At 42.1% G+C, this 27,633-nt stretch overlaps 1 protein-coding gene across 1 annotated transcript; it reads left to right on the forward strand.

The window, feature by feature from the left end:
- The first annotated feature begins 9,228 nt into the window (after window positions 1–9,228).
- TBC1D13 (TBC1 domain family member 13) lies at window positions 9,229–26,203 on the forward strand. The gene is made up of 12 exons (XM_075185149.1): window positions 9,229–9,351; window positions 11,400–11,473; window positions 12,673–12,713; window positions 12,807–12,868; window positions 12,994–13,093; window positions 14,063–14,145; window positions 16,685–16,844; window positions 19,807–20,017; window positions 21,224–21,387; window positions 22,609–22,769; window positions 24,089–24,146; window positions 24,461–26,203. Exons 1-12 carry the CDS (start codon window positions 9,284–9,286, stop codon window positions 24,530–24,532), a joined length of 1,254 nt encoding a protein of 417 aa, XP_075041250.1. The 5' UTR covers window positions 9,229–9,283; the 3' UTR covers window positions 24,533–26,203.
- The last annotated feature ends 1,430 nt before the right edge of the window (window positions 26,204–27,633 follow it).

The following is a 27,633-nucleotide window of genomic DNA, read 5'->3' on the forward strand; positions in this document are numbered from 1 at the left end:
ACATTCCCCAAAATCATTCACCCGACCGTTTCACCAACCCTGACTAGATGGGCCAAATTACGGGCGATCCCTCATATTTCATCACGACACTCGCCTTTGACTCCGATATTTAACAATCCAGAATTTCCCCCAGGACTTACAAGACAGACATTTAGATGTTGGATTGGGGCAGGACTCCGCAGGGCGAACCAGCTGGTGGACGTGTCTGGGGTCTTACCCTTTACCATTCTCCAAGCCAAATGGGAACTACCAAATACGGAGATTTGGCGATATATACAGCTCCGCCATTTCCTGGGATCTTCAGAGGTTAGGAAGTCGGTGGGGCGGCCACTTACCCAGTTTGAATCTTTATGTACGACTGCAGTATACCCTAGACACACTTTGTCTCTCATCTACAGTATCCTCATCGAACATGCTTATAATAAACAACCCACCTTCATCCGAGAATGGGAGAAGGAGCTGGCCTGTTCGATACCTGAACAAGATTGGAAAAATATCCTCTTACGTACCCAATCAAGCTCGGTCAGTGTGCGGGTGGTGGAGACACAATATAAGATTTTGTCTAGGTGGTATAGATGCCCCAACCTGCTGGCTAAGATGGTTCCTGGGGCGTCAAACATTTGTTGGCGTTGTATGTCAGCACCAGGTACCCCGTTGCATATATGGTGGGAATGCACAGCTCTCAGAACTTTCTGGGATGCAGTCCTTTCAATTTCTAAGGAAATAATGGGCTTTGATCCACCTAACTGCCCCAAATACTGGTTATTGAATCATAATAAATTGTCCATCTCTAAATATAAAAAATCTACAATCAAAAATCTTAGCAATGCGGCAAAGGCCGTGATCCCGGTACATTGGAGAACTCAGAATATACCCACCGTCAAAGAGTGGTTTGCACGTTTAGAGACATATAGAACGATAGATGACATACTCTATTCATCAAGGGACAAATATAGGGAGTACTACCATATATGGTTCAAGTGGCTTGAATTTAAGGACTCATCATTGTACTCTCAATGGAATAAGTGAACCCCCCTCCTCTCTCCCTCCCCTCCCTCTCCCCTCTCTGATCTACCCCCTCTCCCTTGTTTTATCCCCCTTGGACTTTCCCCCATCCTATATGATGTTTTAAGGTGTGCTAAATGGTATTTGGTTTTCTATAACGGTGCATTGGCACATCCGTTTCGCACATTTGTATCTTTGTATCTTTATATGCATCATTTATAAATGTCTTTAATGCATCGTTCAATGCAAAACAGATATGTTTGTTAAAGATGTTTAATTCTTTCTTCAATAAAAAAAACAGATTGTAAAAAAAAAAAAAAAAAAATACCATAGTTACTTCATTTATAGCCTAGGGATAAAGTGATTATAATCTGCATTCTGGAGACACTGACAAACCTCCCACAATGAAAAATAGATATTACCCAACAGTAGTACAAAGTCACTACCTATATAAAACACAAAGAGGTATATTTACTAAACTGCGGGTTTGAAAAAGTGGAGATGTTGCCTATAGCAACCAATCAGATTCCAGTTAACATTTATTTAGTACATTCTACAAAATGACAGCTAGAATCTGATTGGTTGCTATAGGCAACAGCTCTACTTTTGCAAACCCGCAGTTTAGTAAATATACCCCAAGGAGTGTCAATCCTCATTACAGGATTGGTCCCTTCCCTCTTACAACAGAAAGAGATAGAGGCTGCAGTGAGATATGTGTTAAGGGCGTGATTTGTAATAAGGTGTTTAGAATTACTTACATGTACTCAAAACTGGCAAGTTTGCAGTCTTATGTAAGATTCTACATCAATTGGACAGATTTCAGGTAGACACCTTACTGGTGGATAGTGATTATTATGACCTCTCGATTGAACATCTTCTTGTACTACTCTAGTACATCTGAAATGCTAATTATACCCCATTCATACTGCACCAAAAACCCGAGTCATCAGACCCGGGAATTATACCCGGATCTTTTGGTGCGGTAATTCCCGGGTCTGCCCCGTGAAGCCTGCACTACGAATGGTGCAACCGTCTCACCAGACACAATGGTAAAGTAAAAAAAAAAAACACACATTACAAGAGGAGTCAATCAGAGCTCCTCTTGTGATGTTACCATGGAGACCCCGGGCAGACCCGTGTTCAGTATGAACGCGGTCTACCCGGGATTTTGACTCCGGGGGAGCCTCTAACCCCCTCTGTCCCCTGGCAATATCCCAGATTCATATATCCAGGATATTGCCTGGGCGGCAGTATGAAAGCGGTATTACATGATTTACACCTCATTAACAGCTGGATAGCACTACATTTGATACTACACCTTACTTAAAGGGTATACACTAGGCCTGATCAACTACTAGTATTCCAGGTGTTGTTAAACTACAAGTCACATCATGCTTTGCCAGTAGAAAGCCTACCAATAGTTGGCATGGTATGCTGGGACTCGTAGTTTCACAACACCTGGAGAGCCAGAGATTTGTCATGCCCAATATACACTTTCTTTTCCCATCCACAACAGGTTTATACTAGGATATATTATATATATGGTAAACCTCATCAGTTACATTTAATTTTGGATGTAGCCACTGGTTCCATATGTTGGCTTGATCAAGCACTTGTGAAAAGAAATGTTGAAATTAGTTTTAGAGAATAATTCACCTCATACTGCCTCTAGCTGTTCTGGTGTTGAATAAACGCTTAGTAAGGGGGGAGCCTAAACAAAATAGCTGCAAATGGAGATAGAGAGAGGCCAAATTGAGAGATTTAGCTGGTAAAAAAATAAAATCACAGTATAATAAACATCTTACTGCTGAAACTGTGCAAACACTGACAGACGTACAAGGACAGAAACTCCCTTTAAAGTCCATCAATAAACATGAGCACTTCTGTGCTCAGAGGCAATATTTACAGGGCAACGGGTGCGACTGGATAATTGCCAGGATACTGAAACAAAGAAAACTGTCCACATGTCTTAGATAAACCAGAGACCACAGAGATAAGATGTAGACATTGGATAATAAAATAACAGCTTCCTTTTCTGCCTTCTACAAAGATCTATATTATATTCAAATCACAACTCCCCATCTCTCTGCAACATCTTCTGTCCCCAATTTCTACATTCTCCTGTCCTGATCTGACAGTTCGACATCTTAGTCAAACCCTAGCAAAGGCCTTTGATCAAGTGGCTCCAGCTACTCTTCCCTCTTGGCATCGATCTTGATCTCAGCCAAAACACACTAAGGAAACGCACGCCTTCAAAAACTCTTCCACAGAGTAAAGCTGGGTACACACTACAGAATTTCCCACCAACTTTTTATGCCGATCGATTTTACATGCGATTGATGGTCCGATCGCTCGGTCCATGGACTGCATACACACTAGCCTTGTTTAGGACGATAAAGGGAAGAGCGGACGTCCCTTTGGCGACTTTTTACAGCCATGTTGTCGTGAGCAATGACTGTAATTTCGTACTCACTGTTGTGGATCGGTCGGAAGTTTATACACACTACACAGCGGAAACGAGATTGGAACGAAAATATTAAACGGTAGGACCAACCAAATGAGGCGACAATCATCCACTTGGGCAGACTTTCAACCATCGTGTCACAACACACACTGACCCGACTTTTGAACGAGCGGTCGTATGTCAGCTGATTGAGCCGATTATTGGACGAAAACCGTGTAGTGTGTACCCAGCTTAAGGCTGGGCAGTGTTTTCAGTTGATTATCGGGCCAGTCACATGATAAACGACTGTTCGGGCCGATATCGCATTAGTGTGTACATTCCAACGATGAACGATTATCGTTCCAAAGCTCATTGTACAGTTTTATTTGATTTTTTAACCAAACTAAAAATATCGTTCAACCATGGAACGATGTCGTTCCAATCCTGCAGTGTGTATGCACTCACGACCGGCAGTGTCCATAGATCTCTATGGAGTGTGCAGAGTCAGGATCTTTTCGGCCGATGGTTATGACAGATAAAGAGCACAGATATGACAGTAAATCGTGTAAAACGTGTACAGTGTGCACGCATATATCGGCTGCTGATCGGGACCTTTTTTTTTTCAGTCGTTTGTAAAATTGTTAAAGATGTCGCATCGGGAGAAATTTTCTGTAGTGTGTACCTAGCCTAAATCTAATACGTCTCATGACTTCCTCAAACATACTGCTATCTACCACTCTTATGGAAAAGCTCTGGATACAAACATATTTTAGGCTCCTAACCCTAAACATCTCTTTAATATATTTAAACCTATTCTCAATCATGCCCTCTGAGAAACATCACTAAGGACAAGATTCAACATGGAATGATATCCTCTTAGCCAAGCAACAACCTGCTCATTTCCTCTCCTGGACCATTCCCCTCATTAGATTCCACAAATGAAGAGGAAATATCTACTCTCTTCTTCTCAAACTCTACTACCTGTCCACAAGACCGGATCCCCTCACTAATCAGATGTTTGTTGTCTAATGTGCTCACCCCAGCCTTAACGAACTGTGATCTCTCTCTGTCCACTGTCATCTTTCCCTCATTATTCCAGCATGCAGTAATTACTTCTATTCTGAAAAAAGTACATTTGACTCTCACAGATTACCATCCTGTCTCTAAACCTCCACGTTCCTCAAGCTTTCTGAGATTCTCGAATATACTCGCGTCGCATGCATCCTTTCCTCATGCAACCTATTGGAACCTCTTCAGTCAGGTTATTGTACTCAACACTCCATGGACACTTCTAATTCTTCTGGATCTTTCGGGTGTATGTCATGCTGTTGACCACTCTCTTCTCATACAACTACATTCACTTGGTCTTCAAGACACACACACAGTGGCCTAGTGGTTAGCACTTCTGCCTCGTAGCACTGTGGTCATGAGTTCAATTCCCAACCATGGCCTTATCTGTGTGGAGTTTGTATGTTCTCCCTGTGTTTGCGTGGGTTTCCTCCGGGTGCTCCGGTTTCCTCCCACACTCCAAAAATATACTGGTAGGTTAATTGGCTGCTATCAAAATTGACCCTAGTCTCTCTCTGTCTGTGTCTGTCTGTCTTCCTCTCTGTCTATGTCTATGTGTGAGTGTGTGTCTATATTAGGGAATTTAGACTGTAAGCTCCAATGGGGCAGGGACTGATGTGAATGAGTTCTCTGTACAGCGCTGCGGAATTAGTGGCGCTATATAAATAAATGATGATGATGATGATGAAGACACTGTCCAATCCTACTTCTCAAACCATTCTTTTAGGGTTTATGTCTCTGGATCCACCTGCTCTCCGATTCCTCTAACAGTTGGAGTACCACAAAGTCCTCCTCTATTCTCTATTTATACCACTTCTCTTGGAAAACTAATTACCTCCTTTGGATGTCAGCATCATCTCTACGCGAATGATACCCAAATCTATCCATCCTCTCCGATCTCTCACCATCTGTGTTGGCCCATGTTACAGAATGTCCCCCTGCCATTTCATATTGGATGTCCTCTCGTCATCCCAAACTCAATCTTTCAAAAACTGAGCTAATAATAATATAACCAGTCAAATGAAGCTGCCTACCTGATATCTCTATATCTGTGGACAACACAAAAATAAACCCTACCCCTCAAGCTCGATGCCAAGGTGTCATTATAGTCTGTGTGTGTGTTAGGGAATTTAGACTGTAAGCCCCAATGGGGCAGGGACTGATGTGAGTGAGTTCTCTGTACAGCGCTGCGGAATTAGTGGCGCTATATAAATAAATGGTGATGTTGATGATGACTCAGAACTGTCCTTTGCTCCCCACATGCAGTCTGTATCCAAATTGTGTTCTACATCTAGAAGACATTTACAGAATATGCACATATCTCACATCTCACGCAAGACACTGCAGAAACTTGACTACTGCAATTCCCTATTTACTGGTCTTCCCCTAACCAGAATTTCACCCGTACAATCTATTTTGATTGTAGCGGCAAATTGTCCTTACAAAACGTTCTTCTCCAGCTGCTCTATCAGTCCCAACATTGGTTGCCTGTACTCTACCAAATCAAATATAAAATACTTCTGCTATCATAAAGAGCCATTAACAAAACTGCACCAACATATATCTCCTTCATTGTCTCAAAATATCTCCCTTCCTCTCTGCCCAAGATTTGCGCCTCTTATCCACACTCATTACCCGCTGCCATTCCCAATTACAGGACTTTTTTGGGCTGCACTTACTCCGTGGAATGCTCTCCCTCACATAACAAGACTTACATACGCCTCTATTATGAAACAACCAATATTAGAATGTTAGAATGGACAGATTTTTCCAAATTTGCTACTCAGCATCACCTTGATATACGATCACTATATAGACTTGGCCTAAAATGCTAAAGAAAGGTTGGTTATCGTCCAAGAGCTCTCATCTCCTCTCGCTTATTTTCAATCCAACTTTACCCAGGATTGGACTAGAGATGTTTTATAGATATAGATCACAAAGTGATTTGAGAGTCCTTCACTTGCTCTACAAATGGAAACTTAAAATGACTCAAGAAGTTAATTATTAGTTTGAGCTGATACCCTCAAGGCTTTGTCAGTTTCAACAAATACATCGATTTATGCATCCTAGTTCCGAGAAAGATATTTTTTTTACGCACTTTACTGCATTCGATTCAATATTTCTAGCTGTGTACTGATATACACAGTTTTTCTTCTACTGGCAGATATTTATAAATCACCTCTAGTTTATATATTTAGGAGGGAGCAGGACCTGGGCAGGTACATTATAAATGAGAGCTTATCTCAATTCATATTTGGTGGAAATGCACAAAAATAAAACGTTTATGAATGTCTGTTTTACCCAGTTTGTCTATTAGTTTACTATGTTTGTCCCCAATTGTAAAGCGCTACGGAATATGTTGGCGCTATATAAATAAATGATGATGATGATGATGGATTAAGGGACATACACTTGTGATATGGATTAGGTTCGATTCTCTGATCTATCTCCTGCACTTTAACAAAATGACAATGTCAAAATACAGTATGTAGAGAGTATAAGATCTCTAAATGGAGACACATTTTAAATGCAGCTATTAGAATAATTTCAAGACATTAGGGGTTTCCTCACATCCTGATCATTTCTGATAGGCTGATATTCAGATACCTTAAAGACCATACCCATGAAGTTACAGGTAATTATATTATTTATTATTTTTTTCAGGAGGCGCTGATTTCAGTATTCCATTTATAGGGATTTAGTAGATTAAAACCTACAACAACCTTCAGAGTGAGTATAACAATATATTATAGACCTGTGTGTATCAGTTCTAAGTAGATCTCTCTAAGGACAACACACGTGATTATACAAATATGCTAATTTCCCTTCTACGTTACACTACCTGGAGTATATTTACTAAACTGCGGGTTTGAAAAAGTGGAGATGTTGCCTATAGCAACCAATTAGATTCTAGTTATCATTTACTTAGTACGGGCCTGTCCAACCTGCGGCCCTCCAGATATTTGTGAAACTACAAGTCCCAGCATGCCCTTCCAGCTATCAACAGGTTGTCTACTGGCAAAGCATGCTGGGGCTTGTAGTTTCACAACACCTGGAGGGCCGCAGGTTGGACATGCCTGACTTAGTACATTCTACAAAATGACAGCTAGAATCTGATTGGTTGTTATAGGCAACATCTCCACTTTTTCAAACCCGCAGTTTAGTAAATATACCCCCCAGACTTTTCCCTACCTGATGTGACAGACAAGAAATACATCTACGTTAATATTGAAATAAATTTTGCAAAGAAATGACCTGGTACAAAACTTACTATTTTTTAACATGATACTCCTAGTTTTAAACAACTGATATTTTACTGGGGTACCTCCATTGTTTTTATAGCCTCTATCCCAGTGTTGGCTAACCTGTGACACTCCAGGTGTTGTAAAACTACAAGTCCCAGCATGCTTTGACAATATAAAGCAGCTTATTGCTGGAAGGGTATGCTGGGACTTGTAGTTTTACAACACCTGGAGTGTCACAGGTTAGCCAACACTGCTCCAGCCCATAGGGTAAGGTGGGGGTTTATGTGTGTTTTCATCTTCTATCCACTATCAGGCCCCAGAGAAACCAAAAGTAATGGCGCCACTTGGAGCATCGCGCAGCTGCGTCTTCGCTGGAGCACCCAGATCTTCGCCACATTTGCAAGGAAGTTTGTATGGAGGCCCAGTGGATATTGGAGAGATCTAGATTATAATGTACTTAATGTTGCATCAAGCTCTATCCTGGGTAATGGAAAAGTACAACTAAAATAACTTTGTATTTTACTTAAATTGTATTTTTCATTTACTTTCACAGTCCCCTTGATTAAAAAAAATAATCTGTGTAAATAAAATAATAGCTAGAACTCGTCTTCCCAGCACAAGCAAATGTCACACATTTTGAGATTCCACAGTAATCGTCCGTCATTCCACGTTATAAAACTTGTGTGGTGGGGTACAGGTGTGGGGGAGCGCATACGCAAAGGGATTAGTGTGTGGGATTAGGGGATGTGGGAGAAATAGGGTTTTTTTGGGGGAGAAATGCAAGTTTTTACTGATATTTCTGCATTGACATGGCGTATAAAACAGCTGTCATTCCATAGTAATTGTCCGTCATTCCACATGTAAAACATGACCAAGTACCTTAGCAATAAGTGTGTGGAAGATATATTTAAGAAGTTTAAGATTTTTTAAAATATACATCAAATTTCAATTTGCTAATAGAAGTCTATTGGCATTCCTTTTAGTACGTCCCCTTTACATAAATGTCACACACCCTTGCAAATATATGTGTATGTCCCCTAAAAACATGGCGACACTCACATGCCCAAAAATTATGTGTAAATAAAATAAAATAGGTTTGGGTTCATTGGTGCATACCAATAAGGATAGTATAGATCAATCTGTACAAATCACACATATTTGCAAAAAATATAAATCATGCAATTTAGAGGGGAACAAATACTAATTAGCAAACTGACATTTCTTGCAGCCCTTGAATTATTTTATTTTAGTTGTCAATAAAGAGATAAACATCAGACCAAGTTATTCCCACACCACTGACAGCAAAAACCATATAAATAACCCACCCACGTAGTCCATGATATATAAATATTATTGCCAATTGTTTGAGACTAAACGTGATGAGGGGTCATAACCTCCCCTATGTCCAGCACAGTACCCGGATACCAGCAGCCTAATACTACAGTAACGATAGTAACAGCAGCGGATCCTCAGCAGGAGGAGGTGATGTCTGATACTGTCAGGGTTCCTGTTTCCTGCCGGCATGTTCCTGCCCTCCCCCCGCATCCAGGGACCAGCGGAAGTCACCATGTCGAGTCTGCACAAGAGCAAGTAAGATATCCCCGGTGCTGGGGACCCCCCTGTGTGATGTCTGGGGTCCCTCCTGCCTGATGTCTGGGGTCCCTCCTGTCTGATGTCTGGGGTCCCTGCTGTCTCATATTAGGGGTCCCTCCTGTCTCATATTAGGGGTCTCTCCTGTCTCATGTCAGGGGTCCCTCCTGTCTCATATTAGGGGTCCCTCCTGTCTGATATCAGGGGCCCCTCCTGTCTGATCTCTGGGGTCTCCTCTGTCTGATCTCTGGGGTCTCCTCTGTCTGATCTCTGGGGTCTCCTCTGTCTGATCTCTGGGGTCTCCTCTGTGATATCTGGGGTCCCTCCTGTCTGATGTCAGGGGTCCCTCCTGTCTCATATTAGGGGTCCCTCTTTCTGATCTTAGGGGTCCCTCCTGTCTGATGTCAGGGGTCCCTCCTGTCTGATGTCAGGGGTCCCTCCTGTCTGATGTCAGGGGTCCCTCCTGCCTGATCTTAGGGGTCCCTCCTGCCTGATCTTAGGGGTCCCTCCTGGCTGATCTCTGGGGTCCCTCCTGGCTGATCTCTGGGGTCCCTCCTGGCTGATCTCTGGGGTCCCTCCTGCCTGATCTCTGGGGTCCCTCCTGCCTGATCCCAGGGGTCCCTCCTGCCTGATCCCAGGGGTCCCTCCTGCCTGATCCCAGGGGTCCCTCCTGCCTGATCTCACGGGTGGGGATGCATGAGTGCAGCTTCTGGACACACTGCAATGTCAGGGTTACATCCACCTATGTGCTGTCATTGTTGCATTGTTCTTCTGTTGTGAAATGATGATGAGTGTAAATAGTGATAGGTACGTTATAACCGCACATTGCATCTAGTTTATTGTCTAACGTTTTTTTTTTATATAGACATTTATACTGCTGTTTAATAACCCCATGCATAATCAGTTCTCTAGATTACCTGCCGGAGGCAATTGAGCTGAAGGTGTTGGCAGCAAAGGGATTAATTCTCCACCTTAATTTCAAATCTGATCTTTAAGACACTGTAACACGTTTCTAGGACAGTAGATATTTTATTAGGTTACTGGGTAGATCAGCTGTAAGTAAGATATGGCTTGGCAATGTGTGCTGAGACTTGTAGTTCCACAACAGCTGGACAGCTGTATAGTTGGCAAGCTTGTTTTATTGTGTGTGGGTTAGTATGCTGTTGTATATAATGGCATTATTTCACGTACACTGTAATAAAACTCCCTTAAATGTAGCCCATGAGGTCCTGCAGAGTATATTTGTTCATCTTTTAGTAATGCAAAACTGCCAAAATACAATATATACTATAAAGAGGACTAAATATGTTTGCTCGGATTTGTATAACTTAGTTTATTTTTCCTATCAAGTTAACATTTTGTACAGTTATCTCGTGAAAGTCCACCTTGTGTAGACAGTTTATATGTTACAACAAACATTTTAACATAATGAACCACAGTGGTCAATTTCAGATTGCCTTGTAAATGTTTCCATTATTTTACCTGAAGATTTAGTTTGATTTTAGACTTCTTACTCATTTTACACTTCTACGGATTTTACACCAATTGTTTGTGGGCGCTTGAAAAACATAAAGGGCTATATTTACTAAACTGCGGGTTTGAAAAAGTGGAGATGTTGCCTATAGCAACCAATCAGATTCTAGCTGTCATTTTGTAGACTGTATTAAATAAATGACAGCTAGAATCTGATTGGTTGCTATAGGCAACATCTCCACTTTTTCGAACCCGCAGTTTAGTAAATATACCCCAAAGTGTGAGTGTGAAGGGGGATTGTAGCGCGAGTGACATCGCTGAGACACAAGACGCTGCTGATGTCGTTAGTTCCTAGTGAGTAAATCTTCTGCATCCTTGTGATATTCAGTCCATAAAATGTCTATGCGGTATTTATAATTCATCTATAACACTTATCTCGGGTATTAGGAGGAGACTCCCTGATAACAGTAGTGTGTGCTGGCTGAGCCTGTTTATTTTCCTAGCAGGAAGGACTCTGTACTTAAGACAACCAGCAGACCGTGAATAGTCAGGTGATGTTTTTCTTCTGTTTGCAGAATTGCAGAGTTCCAAAGCATTCTCAGTGAACCACAAATCAACCTACCTGTACTGAGAGAACTTTGCTTTAACGGTAAGTTAATTCATCACTATTCAAGGGATATATGGGACTTTGGCTTTATTTAATTCTGTTTTCTTGTTTCCACGTGTTGGCAAACACAAAATATTAAGGTTTAGTTTAGCTAACTTGGAGTATAATTAACTATTTCAACAGGAAAGTGAACAAGATACACACGGTTGTTAAACAAATAGTCCGCCGCTCAGGACAAGTATCCTGCTATTTTCAGTAGGTGCACACGTTTTGTAGGCTCAACTCGAAGTCCCTGAACATAACATAAGCTACTTCTATATGGAAAGAGATGTAACATTGACAAATATGTGGTCAAATACTTTAACAGAGCTTAAGATAGTTGACATAGTATTTACACAGGATATATAGCTGAATATAAGCTATTGTTCTATGTTATCAGCTATTACAGTGACACGTAAGTTGAGTGCAGGGTCATTGAATAGATTAGAGGAAAAATGATTCCTCCAAAATTACATTGTGCCGTAAAACATATATAATGATTTTATGTTAGGCCATATCTAAGATTGTAGTTATAAATTCAGGTACATAACATTTCCCTGTGCATGTACATTAAGTCTGTAAATCTACTGATGAACCCAGCAAGCAGTAACTCGGAACATTGCAATCATCCGTCCTCCGATTTCAAGGCTGTATCTTATGTGTTGCATTGGGTGAGATGGGAATGATGGGTATAGGCCCCTGCTTATGGAAATTGGACACTAAAGGGGGGAGAGCAGGTCCCCAGCAGCACAGAGTATATCAGGAGATGAGTGATGTGTTTGTGAGGACAGGGTTGCATGTGACAGGGTTAGTGACATGATGTGAGGATAGGAATGGAGGCAGCAGGAAGTTACAGACTGAAAGTTATATAGTGGAAGGAGCAGGGTCCCCAGCAGCACAGAGTATATCATTAGATGAGTGATGTGTTAGTGAGGACAGGGTTGCATGTGACAGGGGCAGTGACATGATGTGAGGAGGGGAATGAAGGCAGCAGGAAGTCAGACTAGGAGTTATATAGTGGAAGGAGCAGGGTCCTCCAGCAGCACAGAGTATATCAGAAGATTAATGATTTGTCAGTGTGGCTCCAGTCAAATCAATTTAGGAAGATTGTGTTGTCAAACCATGTTCTGTATGAAATGACCTTTGTCCATCAAGCTTTCCGATTTTATCTTGGGATGATCATTTTCTTTGTCTTTCCTCAGGAATCCCATTTGAAGCAGGTATCCGGTGTCTCTGTTGGAAGGTGTGTTCCCCTTCAGATTGTAATTCCCCCAGACCATGAGTTTCTGTCCAGCCTTGAAAATGTCTATAACTGTTTTTGTTTGTTTGTTTCCAGATCTTGTTAAACTATCTCCCCCCAGAGCGATTATTATGGGATTCAGTGCTGGAAAAACAACGGTGAGGAAATATCCTCAATTTGTTCCCACATATTTAGCAAATCCTATTCAACCTTCTCACTAGCTGCCTTAGCAAACCTTCTAATATACTGGATTTTATTTAAATTAACTTCTGTCTTCTTTCAGGGAAACCTACACCCACTTTTTGAAAGAGATGATCATCCAACCAGGAATTGCCAAAGCCAATCTCGGGTTGTCCAGAGAGGATGTCACTTTGGAAGACCACGTAATTATGACTGACATACTTATATCACACACATAACTTATCGTCACCACCTCCCATCACATCTCCCTCACCGTCATTAACAACACAATTTCGTCATTCTCCCAAGTCCGCTGCCTTGGTGTCACACTTGACTCCACCCTTTGCTTTATTCCTCATATCCAAACTCTCTCCCAGTCCTGTCAACTCCACCTTGAAAACATTGCCAGTATATGCCCTTTTCTTGCCAAATATGCCACCAAAACTCTTATCCATTCTCTCATCATCTCCCGTCTTGACTACTGCAACCTCCTGCCATCTAGCATTCCCCACACCCATGCTACCCTAAATGCTCCTTGTGCCTTTCATAATCCATTTCAGATTATTCACCCTTACCTACAAAGCCCTCAACAACACAGCCCCTGCATACATCTCACATCTCATATCAAAATACTCTCCCTCCCGCCCTCTTAGATCTACCTCTGACCTGCGCCTTGTCTGGTCTCAGTAACCACCTCTCACTCCCGCCTACAAGACTTCTCCCGTGCTGCTCCCCACTTATAGAATTCCCTATCACACTCAATCAGACTTTATCATAGCCTTCAAATCTTTAGACACTCTCTGAAAACCCATCTCTTTATTAGAGCTTACCTGTTCCCCTGATGATACCACTCACACTAATGCACCCTCACAACTATCCCGATCTCCACTCTGAACCACACTCGCTCCTCTTGTTTCAGCTGTGCCCTCTTCCCCTCTCTAATGAGCAGGGTCCTCCATACCCTTTGTTTTTATGTCTGCATTTCTTTTGTCTACCTTGTATGTCCTGTTTTTCTACTGTACGGCGCTGCGGAGCACTGTGGCACCTTACAGATCTATGATAATAATACTTAGATCTACAAACTAATTCAAGTGACATTGCTGTATAGTCAATAGGCTACATGAGGCTTTGAAGGTTTATCCTGTCTTTTCTTGTCCTATAATTTATTACAGCCCCTCAATCCCAACCCTGATAGCCGGTGGAATACATACTTCAAAGATAACGAGGTGCTGTTGCAGATAGACAAGGATGTCAGGTAAACCAAGTGCCTAACGCTCAGACTGCCGACGGTGCCGCCGCTTAGGGGGGCTGATGACGGTGTCTATTACCTAATAAAATATTGTCACCGTTTATATGTTAATACCGTTATCTAGAATGTTGTTTAACCAGTCTCCTCTCTTTATATCTGCATACTGGCATTAAACAGGAGATTCCTGCAGGAAAGAGAGGAGGCAGATTAAATAACTTAAAAAAGTATTTGAAGAAAAAGGCAGCGTGATATAAATTATGTTATATATTGTATATTTACTTCTCGGTGCAGGATAATGATGGTACATAGAATGAGTGCTTGTTCCCTGCAGGACACCAATATGCAGTTGCCCCCACATTTATGGGTCTGTACTATGCCCCTGTTGGGCAGATTCATGGTCATCTGTGTGATTGCAGCAACTTTTAAAGGGAACATCAGGGCTGCCTTTATTTAAGATGACATATACTGTATATTTTACTCTTTGTACTGTGCAAGCTACAGAAAGGGGAAAATTAAAAAAACAAAACAAAAAAAAAAACCATATAATATATAACTATATAAATAAGTGAAACCAAGGAAAGTACAAAACCATAAAAAAAACAAATCCGATTAAAACACAACAAAAAATGATCAGACGTTATCAACGATACCATGAAATTCAAATCAATACACCTGCCTTCACCTTACCCTCGACCCGTGTCTGGTCCCTACGGCCCTGCCCATTTGCCCAGAAATATTGATGTCAATGTCTGCATGCAAAATCATTATTTTATCTAGAATATTAATGTGGAACAGTGAAAGCCCAGGGCACTCAAATTGTATTCTACACGGCCCTTTAATTGGATGACTTCACATCCTGGACCAAGATGTTAAGGTCAGAGTTCAGGAGAGACTCTACCTTTAATCCGAGCGGTCTAAATTCATGTATTTCAGAAGGTATATAGTACTATTGAGTTAGAACTTTGTACAAGGTCCTTTTTAACTTGTCATATGTGTAAACATTTAGATTTTCCTAAATGCATTGGTTTATATGTATTGTGTCTTATTTGCACCTATAGGAAGCAAGGTAGGTAGTTGAAATTTTTGGGACGGTACTGCCTTCTGCCAAGGTGCTGTCCAGGACAGGTCCATTTTCTAGGCCTAAAATTCCTGCAGCTCCTCGCAACTCAGGAATTCTTTCAGATACGTTCAATCTCTTCCTCTTCGGAATATGTTCTGCAAAACCAAATGTCGGGCCTGATTCATTAAGGAACTTAAATTAAGAAATTTCTTATTTAAATCTCCTGGACAAAACCATGTTACACTGCAAGGGGTGCAAACTAGTTTTCTGTTTTGCACATAAGTTAAATACTGACTGTTTTTTCATGTAGCACACAAATATCAACTTTAAATTTCAGTGTACAAATAAGCTATCAAGTATTTGTGTGCTACATGAAAAAACAGTCAGTATTTAACTTAGGTGCAAAACAGAAAACTAATTTGCACCCCTTGCATTGTAACATGGTTTTGTCCAAGAGACTTAAATAAGAAATTTCTTAATTTAAGTTCCTTAATGAATCAGGCCAGTTATGTTTGTGGATCAGGTGCACGTTCTGGTACATCACGTTGTCTATTCCTAATAACGGTCAGGAATGCCCCTTAAATTCCCACGTCATCCAGTGCAAAAAATTTGCACATTAAACATTTTCGTGCTCATCCATATGCAGTTCTATAACAGTAGGCGCACAGTCTGCAAATAGCTTTATGATGATATAATGGCACTTGCTGGACTCTCGCACCCAATAGCCCTGAGTCATTAAGGAAGGTAAGGCAAAAAAATTAGTAAATGTTCTCTGGGACAAACCATGTTACAATGCAAGGGGTGCAAATTAGTTTATTATTTTGCACATCATCATCATCATCATTTACTTATATAGCGTTACTAATTCCGCAGCGCTGTACAGAGAACTCATTCACATCAGTCCCTGCCCCATTGGAGCTTACAGTCTAAATTCCCTACTATAGACAAACTCACAAAGACAGACAGAAAGGCAGTCAGACAGAGAAGGAGAGACTAGGGTCAATTTTCATAGCAGCCAATTAACCTACCAGTATGTTTTTGGAGTGTGGGAGGAAACCGGAGCACCAGGAGGAAACCCACGCAAACACAGGGAAAACATACAAACTCCTCACAGATAAGACCATGGTCGGGAATTGAACTCATGAACCCCAGTGCTGTGAGACAGAAGTGCTAACCACTAGGCCACTGTGCTGCACATACGTTAAATACTGTCTGTTTTCTCATATAGCACATAAATACTTGATAGCTTTATTTTTAAACTGAAATTGAAAGTTGATCTAGGTCGTGCCCTACCCCAGCTATAAATCTGTCCCCACATTTTAAATGTACCTCCCCCTCTAATGCAACATGGTTTTGCCAGGTGAAAAGTCGCTCTTTGCTCTCCTTAATGACTCAGGCCCAATGTCTTCTTTTTCTGTTGTTGATTTAGAACCAACAGCAAAAATCCCCAGTTATAGCTGTTCCTTTATCTGTCTAATTATACAGGAGACTCTGTCCCGACTTCTCATTTTTCCTGAACCGCACGGAGTACCCCTGCCAGCTCATCATGGATCCAGAGAATGAATACGAGACTCTTAGGAAGCGCGTGGAACAGACCACTCTAAAATCTCAGACCGTGGCGCGGAATAGAAGCGGCCTCACTAATGTAAGGACACCGCTAGGAAAGAATCTCAGCCGTTCGGAACCAGTCTGTCTACATTTTTTATGGGTGTGCTTCAATCCAGGGCGACTTGGTAGGAAAATCTGTGTTTTAAGAAGCACAGAAATATTTGTGTGAAAGTTTGCATACCTTGGTGGAACTTCTTAAGACTGCGGAGAGTGAAGTCTATAAGTACAGGATACTTGTTTTGGCATTTAATTGTTCATGCAGACATTTTAACTAACAAATGAGTTCATGTAAACTCAAATGTATGTTACATGTGCTGTTTGATTTAAGTACAACTATATTAATCCAATATACAGGTAGTGGGAAAAAATGGAAACAACTGGGTGAATGAGGGACACCAAACATACTGAATTCAAGTGCTTCGGCACAGGTTTGGCGCATATTAATTAAGCAAACGATATCGCAGTATTATTATTATTATCATTTATTTATATAGCACCACTGATTCCGCAGCGCTGTACAGAGAACTCATTCACATCAGTCCCTTCTCCATTGCAGCTTACAGTCTAAATTCCCTAACACAGACAGACAGAGAGAGACTAGGGTCAATTTGATAGCAGCCAATTAACCTACTAGTATGTTTTTGGAGTGTGGGAGGAAACCGGAGCACCCGGAGTAAACCCACGCAAACACGGGGAGAACATACAAACTCCACACAGATAAGGCCATGGTCGGGAATTAAACTCATGACCCCAGTGCTGCAAGGCAGAAGTGCTAACCACTGAGCCACCGTGCTGCCCCAAGCTCCTTCACTTCTGGGTGGTGTATGTAGCTGCGGCAGCAGCTCTTTGCTGGTGACTGTGGCTGGTTTCTCCTGTTTACTTTGGATCAGGACTGCTGGGTAGCATGCCTTTACTAGGGCTATGTTCCCCACAGGACAACAGGGGTATGGGGGAGTGTGTCCGCTCTTATCTGTAGAAGCAGCACAGAGGACCACCATGGCGAGATTTTAATTTTTCCTTTTTTTTTTTTTTTTGTGAAACATTCAAATCTTTATAAATATCTATACAACGGCCCCCTGCTTTGATATTTATTTTATATATTTAAGAGGGGACCTGGCCACAGTGGGACTATGAGCGATAAACATCAGCGGAAGGCAACAGTGGGCTGACTCGTGTACTCCGGATCACACTATCCTTGCATTAATTTGAAGAGCGAGGCAAAACGGATGTACAACTGCGGATCCATTGGCTGCAGGTTTCAACCTGTGGCATGAGGAGCCAGTCGTCTCAAACACGGTCCAACGAGAACTTCATAGAGTAGGACATCCTAGTCGGGTTACAGTGCATAAATTATTCATCACGCCTGTTACTGCATGCAAGTGATGTGGTCATAGAGCACATGCAATGAATACAGCGTAGTGGAAAAAGATGATTGGTTAGAAGAATTGACCATCATCACCATTTATTTATATAGCGCCACTAATTCCGCAGCGCTGTACAGAGAACTCATTCACATCGGTCCCTGCCCCATTGGAGCTTACAGTCTAATTTCCCTAACACACAGAGACAGACAGACTAGGGTCAATTTGTTTGCAGGCAATCAACCTACCAGTATGTTTTTGGAGTGTGGGAGGAAACCAGAGCACCCGGAGGAAACCCACGCAAACATGTTCTTGACAAACAGACGAGTGCGCGTGTGGTGCCAGCCTGAGAGCTAGTTTCTCCCAGAGAAGGGCTCTGGCGGGTCAGTGGTGTCATGAAGCACATTTTCTTGGCATGGTTTGGGTGCAGTCATTCCCTTTAAAAGGAAAAGTCAATGCTAGCCAGGACTTAATGGTACTGAGTGATCATCTTCACCCCATGTTCCATCTTTCCTGTTGGAAGCGGTGTCTTCCAGGATGATAGTGCCCCCTGTCCACAGAGCACCTGTGGTCGAACATTGGTTGCTATCTATGATATTATCCATATCGCTGCCTTCAAAGTCATCAGCCCTCAACACATCTGAGCGTTTATGGGATATTCTGAGACGATGCCTTAGACCATGTTTTCCCACCACCATCAACCTGACATCCGATGAGAGACTTTATTGTGAAACCTGTTATATTCCTCCCACACAATACCCAACATTGGTAGACTGCATTCCAACTTCATCTTAAGTGACTTTATATTGCGGTTTCCATTTTTTTTCACCGCCTCTATATTTTATAGGTTTCACACAGGGGCGGACCCAGACATTTGCCCTACCCGGGGCGATTTTAGGGGGGACGATTTAGGCCACGCCCCCTTTCTGTGTTCTAAGGCTGCCGGCGGCTGCACAGTATGTGCAGGTCCGTTCAGCAGTGAAAGTGTGCTGTCCCGCTGCTCTGATTGTGTTTAAAACTTTCTGCTCTGTTTCCTGTATTGCTTGTTTGTGTTGGGAGTATTGAGAATCAATAGAATGTGCCAGGCATTCTGTGGGATTTGGGAGCAGTATGGAGAGCTCCTCCTCATACTTACCAACCTTTGAAAAGTTAGTTCTAGGAGATCCCGGGCAGGGGGCGTGGTTGGAGGGCGGGATGGTCGGGGTCACCGCAAATCGCTTCACTTAGATGAGCAAGTTGTAGTATGCTGGATACTTGCCTGCTCTTCCGGGAGACCTACTCAAATTTCGGGAGTCTCACGGACTTTCCGGGAGAGTTGGCAAGTATGCTCCTCCCCCTCCTTATCACTAATGAGGTTGAGGACTAGTAATTTAGTCTATGGATGTAGAACAACAATGTCATTGGATTTGGGGGAGGGGCTTCTCTTTCCTGGAGAATTTGTCAAAATAGCTCATCAGATTCCAGCAATTCTCCACATTTTAAGCAAGAGATGGGGCGCCCTTTTTGCTCCTCGATTTACACCTACTAGTGGTTGGTAAACGTAAACAACAGAGAGGAAAAACAGAATTATATATAATGCAGTCAACTAAAAGGCCATTTATGTCTCTACTCGCAAAACATTTCTTCTCCTCCAACCAGGTGAGTTCTCCTCTGAAGGCCTCAGCCTCTCATTCGCTGGGTGATTTAGAGCCTCTGCCCATTGGCTGCGAGGCACACTGGGAGGTGGTCGAGCGAATCCTTTTCATCTACGCTAAGCTGAATCCCGGCATAGCCTATGTGCAAGGCATGAATGAGATAGTCGGACCAATCTATTACACGTTTGCCACAAACCCCAACAGTGCTTGGAAAGGTGAGGTCATGTTTCTTGTACTACTGTTCTTTAATTCTTGGCAATGCTTTAAATTTACTAGAAAACATCAGCAACGGCGGTTAGAGGATGAAATAAGTTTTTTGTTTTGGTTTTTTCGTCAGCCCATTTATTATTAACGTTGTTAGGGTACGGCTCTTCTGAAGCCTCTCAGATTTTCCTGTGTCTCCTCTTACAATAAAGTGTGTAACTACGGACAGATGAAATGATAGTACTAGGTTTGCTTCTTGTGCATTTATACATTACTGGAATTTATTCGGCTTTCCAGCTGCTCTCTGACACCGTGCTGCTACTTGGCTTCTGTCAACTAGTATTCCCAAGTCTTTTTCAATCTTTGTTTGTTTTTTTTTATCAAGTTGTATTTAATGTGATATCAGTATAATTTATTACCACGGCCGAGGTGCATAACCCTATTACTGTCTACTACCATGTATATATGTTTTTGCAACAAAATCCAAATATAACCCATCCAAAATACAGTCTGACACTTACATCCTCATAAAAAACATATAATATTAAGTCACGCCAGCAATGTTATAAAATTATTTTCTACAATATATTTCAGAAACGCATCATTCAGACCTCCTTTAAATAATTTGCAGAAGTCAGACACAACGGTCTATAATATCCTGCTTCCGATTTTGCTGGATCAACGCTCTCTTCTGCAGTTAACTTTTCCCTTCTAAAATTCTCACAAAACATTTTATTGAAAGCCATGTTGGGTACAAATATTTTGTTGAACAGAAGCAGCAAAGTTACTGTCCCAGTTATAGAGCATAAGCAAACCGAGGGGGGGGGGGATTCCTAGTGCCTGGAAACCCCCTCCAAGCCTGGGGCACTGTATAATTGAGGTGGCTGGATCCTGCCTCTGCTTCACACAGCTCTGCTTGAAAAGGGAGAGCTGCGTGCACCTAACAGTAGTGCACGCAGCATTGCCCATGTATATTATGGGGATAGGAAGAGTTGGAGAGCAGCCAGGCACTGTCTAAAATTATAGCCACGCCCCCATGCATGCTGGTCACGCCCACTGGTGGCGTGGTGTGGAAACCCCCCTCTACAAATCCTGCGTTTGCCCATGTAGAATGTGATTGACTTCGACGTGTAACCGGAACCGGTCAGCCTCATGTAAACCTTGAAATGTATCCGTTGACTTGTGTGAACCTTTATCTCCGTCCTTCTCACGAGCAGAGCACGCGGAGGCCGACACCTTCTTCTGCTTCACTAATCTGATGGCCGAGATCCGGGACAATTTCATCAAGAGCCTGGATGACTCTCAGTGCGGAATAACCGCAAAGATGGAGCGCGTTTACTCCACCCTGAAGGAGGAGGACGAAGAACTTTACTTCAAGCTGGTGAGTGCGCTCAGATGGCCGTTTTCACAGCGATTCTAATATTCGCAGAACGAAACCAGATTAACAGAGCTGACGTCTGGTAGTACGTCCATCTCATTCCTAAACACAGTTGTGAGCAGGATTTGAACGTTAAATAGCGAATTTGTACTGGTCGTATATGGATGGGATGCACTGGAAAAATGATCTTTTGATTTTTAAAGTGTATCTGTTGCTTACAAACAGCCGTGATGTGCGCTGAACCAATTACTAGAAGAATACACTACGAGCCAATGACATCATTGACCCTCCGACTTGTGTTTCAGCTCACATGATAGTGGCCTCCACGGTCCCTGGGCACTAGGGGGTAAATGTATCAAGCTGAGAGTTTTCCGCCGGGTTTGAAAAGTGGAGATGTTGCCTATAGCAACCAATCAGATTCTAGCTGTCATTTTGTAGAATGTACTAAATAAATGATAGCTAGAATCTGATTGGCTTTTCAAACCCGCTGGAAAACTCTCAGCTTGATACATCTACCCCTAGGTGTGTCCCATTTTTTTTGCCAGGACAGTCCCGATTTTTCCACTGGAAACTGTGATCTTCCAGTGTATGTTCCTGTATTTCAGACTCTGAATGCACATAGCTAAACACAATTTGGGAAGTAGGATTCTTTTATTATAGCTATTTTTTTTGCCAGCCCAAAGGAAACATTGACCACTTTTATAAATGGAGCACAGGAGTGTCTCTGTTTTTTTTTTTTTGCTTTAAAATAATGGGAGTCTTATGTATAGTGAGCTATTTAATGGCTGTGAGCACTAAATAAAATTGCACGTTTGCTTGTTGAGTTCTCAGCCTATTTAATGTACATTGAAATGCGGTACATTTGGTGCTGAGATCTACCTTTAAATAGCTTTCCTATGTACTAATGTATCCTTATTGCTATATGCCACTGGCACTTGTTGATATACAGCTGGGTTGGCTAAGTATTTTGGGAAGCAGAGGTCGGCAATAGATGACCTTTGGAAGGTTGCTTGTACTTGCCTTTGAGTGACCATTTTCAGGATCAACTTAAACCATTGTTGGCTAACCTGTGACACTCCAGGTGTTGTGAAACTACAAGTCCCAGCATGCTTCGCCAATATATAGCAGCTTATTGCTGGAAGGGTAAGCTGGGACTTGTAGTTTCACAACACCTGGAGTGTCACAGGTTAGCCAACACTGACTTAAACCATTGTCTCCCCACAGCAAGAGCAGAACATCAAGCCTCAATTCTTCACCTTCCGCTGGCTGACGTTACTCCTTTCCCAAGAGTTTGTGCTCCCCGATGTCATCCGGATCTGGGATTCGCTGTTTGCAGACGAGAACAGATTTGACTTCCTGATGCAGGTCACCTGTGCGATGCTGATGTAAGTATTGCAGCGTAAGGATAATACTGGTATAATAACTACCAGTGTAACAACCTCTCGGAAGAGCATTTCTGTGAAGGGAAAAACAATTATTTTTATAAGATGTGTTATGAATATATATATTTTTTTTTTTAGATAATTAGCAAAATTGGTTTTAGAGAAAAATGACATCCACAACTAGAAACTTTGTTTCGGTTGGGATTACAGAAGGGGAAATATGTTATATAAGATGTCTGTACTTCCCCGATTCAGTGGGTCCCGCCTGCATTTCAGGAGGCCTAGTAGCGTTGTCAAGAACCCTCCTTCGTTAGCTACTTATAGGATTAATGGCAGTCTGGAAATATCTTCTGTATCTCTTCCCTTGTGCTCCTCTTAGATTGTAAGCTCTAACAAACATGGCCGTCACACCTCGTGCCTTATATTGGGCAGCACGGTGGCTTAGTGGTTAGCAGTTCTGCATCACAGCACTGGGGTCATGAGTTTGATTCCCAACCAAGGCCTTATCTGTGTGGAGTTTGTATGTTCTCCCCATGTTTGCGTGGGTTTCCTCCGGGTGCTCCGGTTTCCTCCCACACTCCAGAAACATACTGGTAGGTTAATTGGCTGCTATTAAATTGACCCTAGTGTGTCTCTCTCTGTGTCTCTCTCTGTGTCTCTCTCTCTCTCTCTCTCTCTCTCTCTCTCTCTCTCTCTCTCTCTCTCTCTCTCTCTCTCTCTCTCTCTCTCTCTCGTTCTCTCTCTCTCTCGTTCTCTCTCTCTCTCGTTCTCTGTAGCTCTGCGGAATTAGTGGCGCTATATATACAAATAAATGATGATATTCCTGAGTTGTTACGAGTACACCTTCAGTCTTTTGGACCAAGTCATCAGTGATGGGGTTAAGCTCCACCAGGGGATGTAGAGAACTTTGAATGATAACTCTTCTCCTCGTCCGAGTGTAACCCTGCTCCCCTCTGGCTGTACAGTGCTGTGGAACGTGTTTGCACTTTTTTAAAAAAAAATGTTTTTATAATGAGATCAACATTTTGTATTTCTGGACAGTTCGGAGAATCTCATTAAATCCAAAAGTAAAAAAAAAAAAAAAAACCAGCACCTAGGTAATACATAGATGTACATCGTAAGCAGCAATCTGAACATACTGATGAAATGTGTTATTAAATCTCGGTGAAAAGACATTGCACAATCTCTAATTATTAGGCAAGGCTCGGGCAACATGGCTCCACCACCGTTGTCGCGGAACTATAAGTCCTATAATAGCTCGGACTTCCCAATTCCAGGGCGCCTACCTCTGTTTCACGCTTTGCCCTTAAACTCTGTTGCAGATTAATCCGTGACCAGTTATTAGAAGGGGACTTTACAGTGAACATGCGGCTACTCCAGGTGAGATAATAGAAACTTGGGATGTGAATATTAAGCACGCTAACGTGATTTTTTTACGTTGATTGTAAGCTCCTGTGTACAGGGTCATTTAACGATTTTATTTATTACTTTTGTGTCAACAGAACTACAGTATTATGTCATGTAACATGACCAGGAGAATATGGGGTTAATTGCAGTCCTGGTAACAGGACAAAAATCTGGATACTGTTAAAATTATCCAAATTACTTTGGTTAAAAATGGGCGTTTTCTACAGGCTTGGTAATAGGTTATTCAAGCAATCATCCTATGTACATCTCTTTTTATATCGCTGCAGGATTACCCCCTCTCAGACGGGGACGTCCTGCCCATCTTAAAGAAAGCCAAGGAACTTCAGGACGCCAAATAGAGTGCAGTGAGCACTCTCCCCTGGCCGGCTGTCACTCTGCTACGGGGACATCATTCCTTCCAGCCTCGCTCTGAGCGCAGGACAGCACAACCACCGATTCAGTAAGCTGATAAGCGAGGACCGCCAGGGCCTTCACGCGTCTTACACGGACGCAGGCGCGTTTGGCATATTAACACGACAACCTTGTCTCGTACACTCCTGCAGGTGACACTCCTGCCCAGGTTGCTAACGAAGGATTTTGCTACGGGCGTTGTGCTGGGATTTAGACGTGTTCACACGTGCCTATGCTTTGGCCTCTTCGTGACCAGCCAATGCACTATAGACCTTTTTGGCATTGAAGGGGCTCCTTTTTTTTTTTGGGATCAGTACCTGGACTACTCATCAGTACCTGTCGGGTATTAGAAGACTGTTATCGATTACACTTGTAGCACCTACTGAAGGGAAGCCCCACAGTGTAACTAAGCTGCCTCTCTCCTCCGGCTGCCTAAGCCGCTCGTTAGTTACATACGTCTTTCGTTTTATGTTTATATGTGTTGCATTCCTACATCTTAAGGAAAAAACAAACAGATTTTACTGAAATTGTGTAATGGCCAATCAATTTTTTTTTTTTTTTTTTTTTTAATTATATACTTTTTTTTTTTTTTTTCATTTGTAAACTAATCAGATTTTGTTTGAAAATCTACTACAGGATTAGGGAACCTTTTGTCTTTCTAGATTTTGTGGAACTATGACGCTGTAGGACATGCTGGGAATTGTTGTTCAACACCCACTACGGGGCCAAAGGTCACCCACACATGCTGCAATAATTGTGCTTTTTGGAGAAGTGTTTACCTCGCCCTCACAGCACCTGACACTTTGATTTCTTTAAGGGAATATATTGTTTAAAATATGTTACATCATTATATATTTAGATGCCATACACTCCATGTCATTTGTAGGCGACACTTAAAATGCACCATCTTTTGGGCGGGACGATGTTCGGAACGCGGCCTCTCGGTGATGTCGTTCGTTCCCGGAGAATTGATTGCCTGCGTTATAACGAATATTGGTTCAATATTTGTTGTTTTACTCTGCAAAATGAACAGATCACATCTTGTTAACTTTTGTCTTGTTTAAACTTATTTTTGGCGTTACAATACCCGGTTGCATGTTTCGGTGCCGGTTGTATAGCATGGGGCTGATCACACTTTCCAATGTCATTTTGACGGCTGTTCCATGTGTTGCCATCTTCATATAAATAACAGGGTACATTTATAGAACCTGGTGCACAAGAAACAACAAACAAATGTGCTGTAACTCCTAGCAAATGATAAATGGCTTAATTTTTTTTGTACTAGGAAAATGACTGAATCTGGTTGCTATAGGTTACAGCATCTTTTATTCTCTGTTACCTGTGAACCATTTTTCATAAATGGTCCTTATAATGTGTATATTGATTGTCCTATGTGGAATCCTAGATACCAGTTACTGTTTCGGTTTAGAAACACGACTGCATGATCCGAAAATAGGAATTTATGTCATTCTGTTGCAGTGAAATTTCTGTGTGTGACATTGGTTCATCCGATTATTTGCATTTTACTGAGCAACACAATCTTCCAGGAGTGGGGAGGGGCTAGTGTTCTACACAGCCTTGTAAGGAATCCGCTGTTGCAATAAAGTTTTGTTATGTGACTCATTTGTGTGAATTTTTTACACAACGGCCACAAAAGTGTACAGTGTTCACATAGTCAGTAGAGGTCACAGCAACAAAATGTCACTAATATCAATTCATTGGCTACAACTCCGGGTGGGGCACGGTTTAACGGTGCGGAAAATTCCGACACCGAGGACACCTCCAAGGAAAATCCGATTGTCTAAAAAAACCGATTTGAATATAACCAGACTTAAGTGAATAAATCTTAACTGAAAGCGGCAACGACGGGACCCCTCAGGTTAAGTGTTGGAACACTTAACCCGCCACTGCCGCTTTAAATGAAGATTTATTCAGGTAGCGATGACGTTAAAGTCTTGTGCCGGTCATCTGTGTAGTCGGAATAACTTGCGGGGAGCACGCTGCTGCGATCGGAGAGGTAGAGCGTTGCTTTGGAGGTAAGTCTGGTTATATTCAAATCGCTTTTTTAGACAATCGGATTTATCGTGGAGGTGTCTTCGGTGTCGGAATGGTGGTAACGATTACCACCGTCAATTCCTGCCTTCCTCTACAAACGTTTGATAATCAAAATAGAATATCTTCACTCTGAACTATGGGACGACAATTTGTGGTTTGTAATCAGAATCGATTTCGGATTTGAATTTTTTTCTTGCACAAATAAAAAATTAATTACAGTTGTTTTTTCTTCAGTTAAAAAATAAAATATTGTATGGGTGTAATATTTATCTGCTCCTAAATCTTCATATGTATGTGGTCCTCAGTGTGTATCGGGGCCTCATGGGATATGGGGAAAGAGATTTACTCATAGTGGTTTGCGCTAATAAATTTAGCATTTCTCTTGTTTCTGTATTTACCTCCATAAATATTATTTATTTATAAGGCCCCACAGATTCTGTAGAGCCGGACAATCGTACAAATACAGATGGGACATAACTAATACAGTGAGCAAAATCAAATGCATGATGGAGTTACGCAAAGGTAGCACATATGAGTGTGAGAAAAACTGTGAGGACTCTCACAGGATCTAACAAAAGATGTGACAGGATATATGTGGGAGACAGACAGTATACAGAAATGAGACAATAGGTAGAGAGGATCCTGTCCATGAGAGCTTACATTCTAGAGGTAGAGATGGTGAAAGACTGTAGGAGCAACTGGGGTGAAATGTAGATTGAGGGTAAAGGGAGAGAAGGTGATGGTCAAGATGTGGTAGAATAGGCGAGCATGACGGGGTGAATTTTGAAGGAGCATTTGAAGAATTGTAGATCGGGGGAGAGGTGGGGTATGAAGTACCAAAGGTAGGGGGGCAGCACGGAAGAAGTCTTGGAGGTGAGAGTGGGAGGAGAGGGGCAGTATGGGGTTGTACCTCGAGACAAGGTCATAGATTTATGGGGGGGGGATGTGTTGGGTGAGGGCTTTGTAAGTGAGGGAAAGGAGCTTGAACTGAATT

This window comes from Mixophyes fleayi, chromosome 9 (assembly GCF_038048845.1).
Source record: "Mixophyes fleayi isolate aMixFle1 chromosome 9, aMixFle1.hap1, whole genome shotgun sequence".
In the NCBI taxonomy this organism is placed as follows: Eukaryota; Metazoa; Chordata; class Amphibia; order Anura; family Limnodynastidae; genus Mixophyes; species Mixophyes fleayi.

What these genes read in the sequence shown, in the direction of transcription:
- TBC1D13 (XM_075185149.1), top strand. Translation starts at nt 9,284, where the DNA reads ATGTTCCTGCCCTCCCCCCGCATCCAGGGACCAGCGGAAGTCACCATG. An exon ending in ATGTCACTTTGGAAGACCAC is followed by an intron (nt 13,094 to 14,062) that starts GTAATTATGACT and finishes AATTTATTACAG; the next exon opens with CCCCTCAATCCCAACCCTGA. An exon ending in CAGATAGACAAGGATGTCAG is followed by an intron (nt 14,146 to 16,684) that starts GTAAACCAAGTG and finishes CTAATTATACAG; the next exon opens with GAGACTCTGTCCCGACTTCT.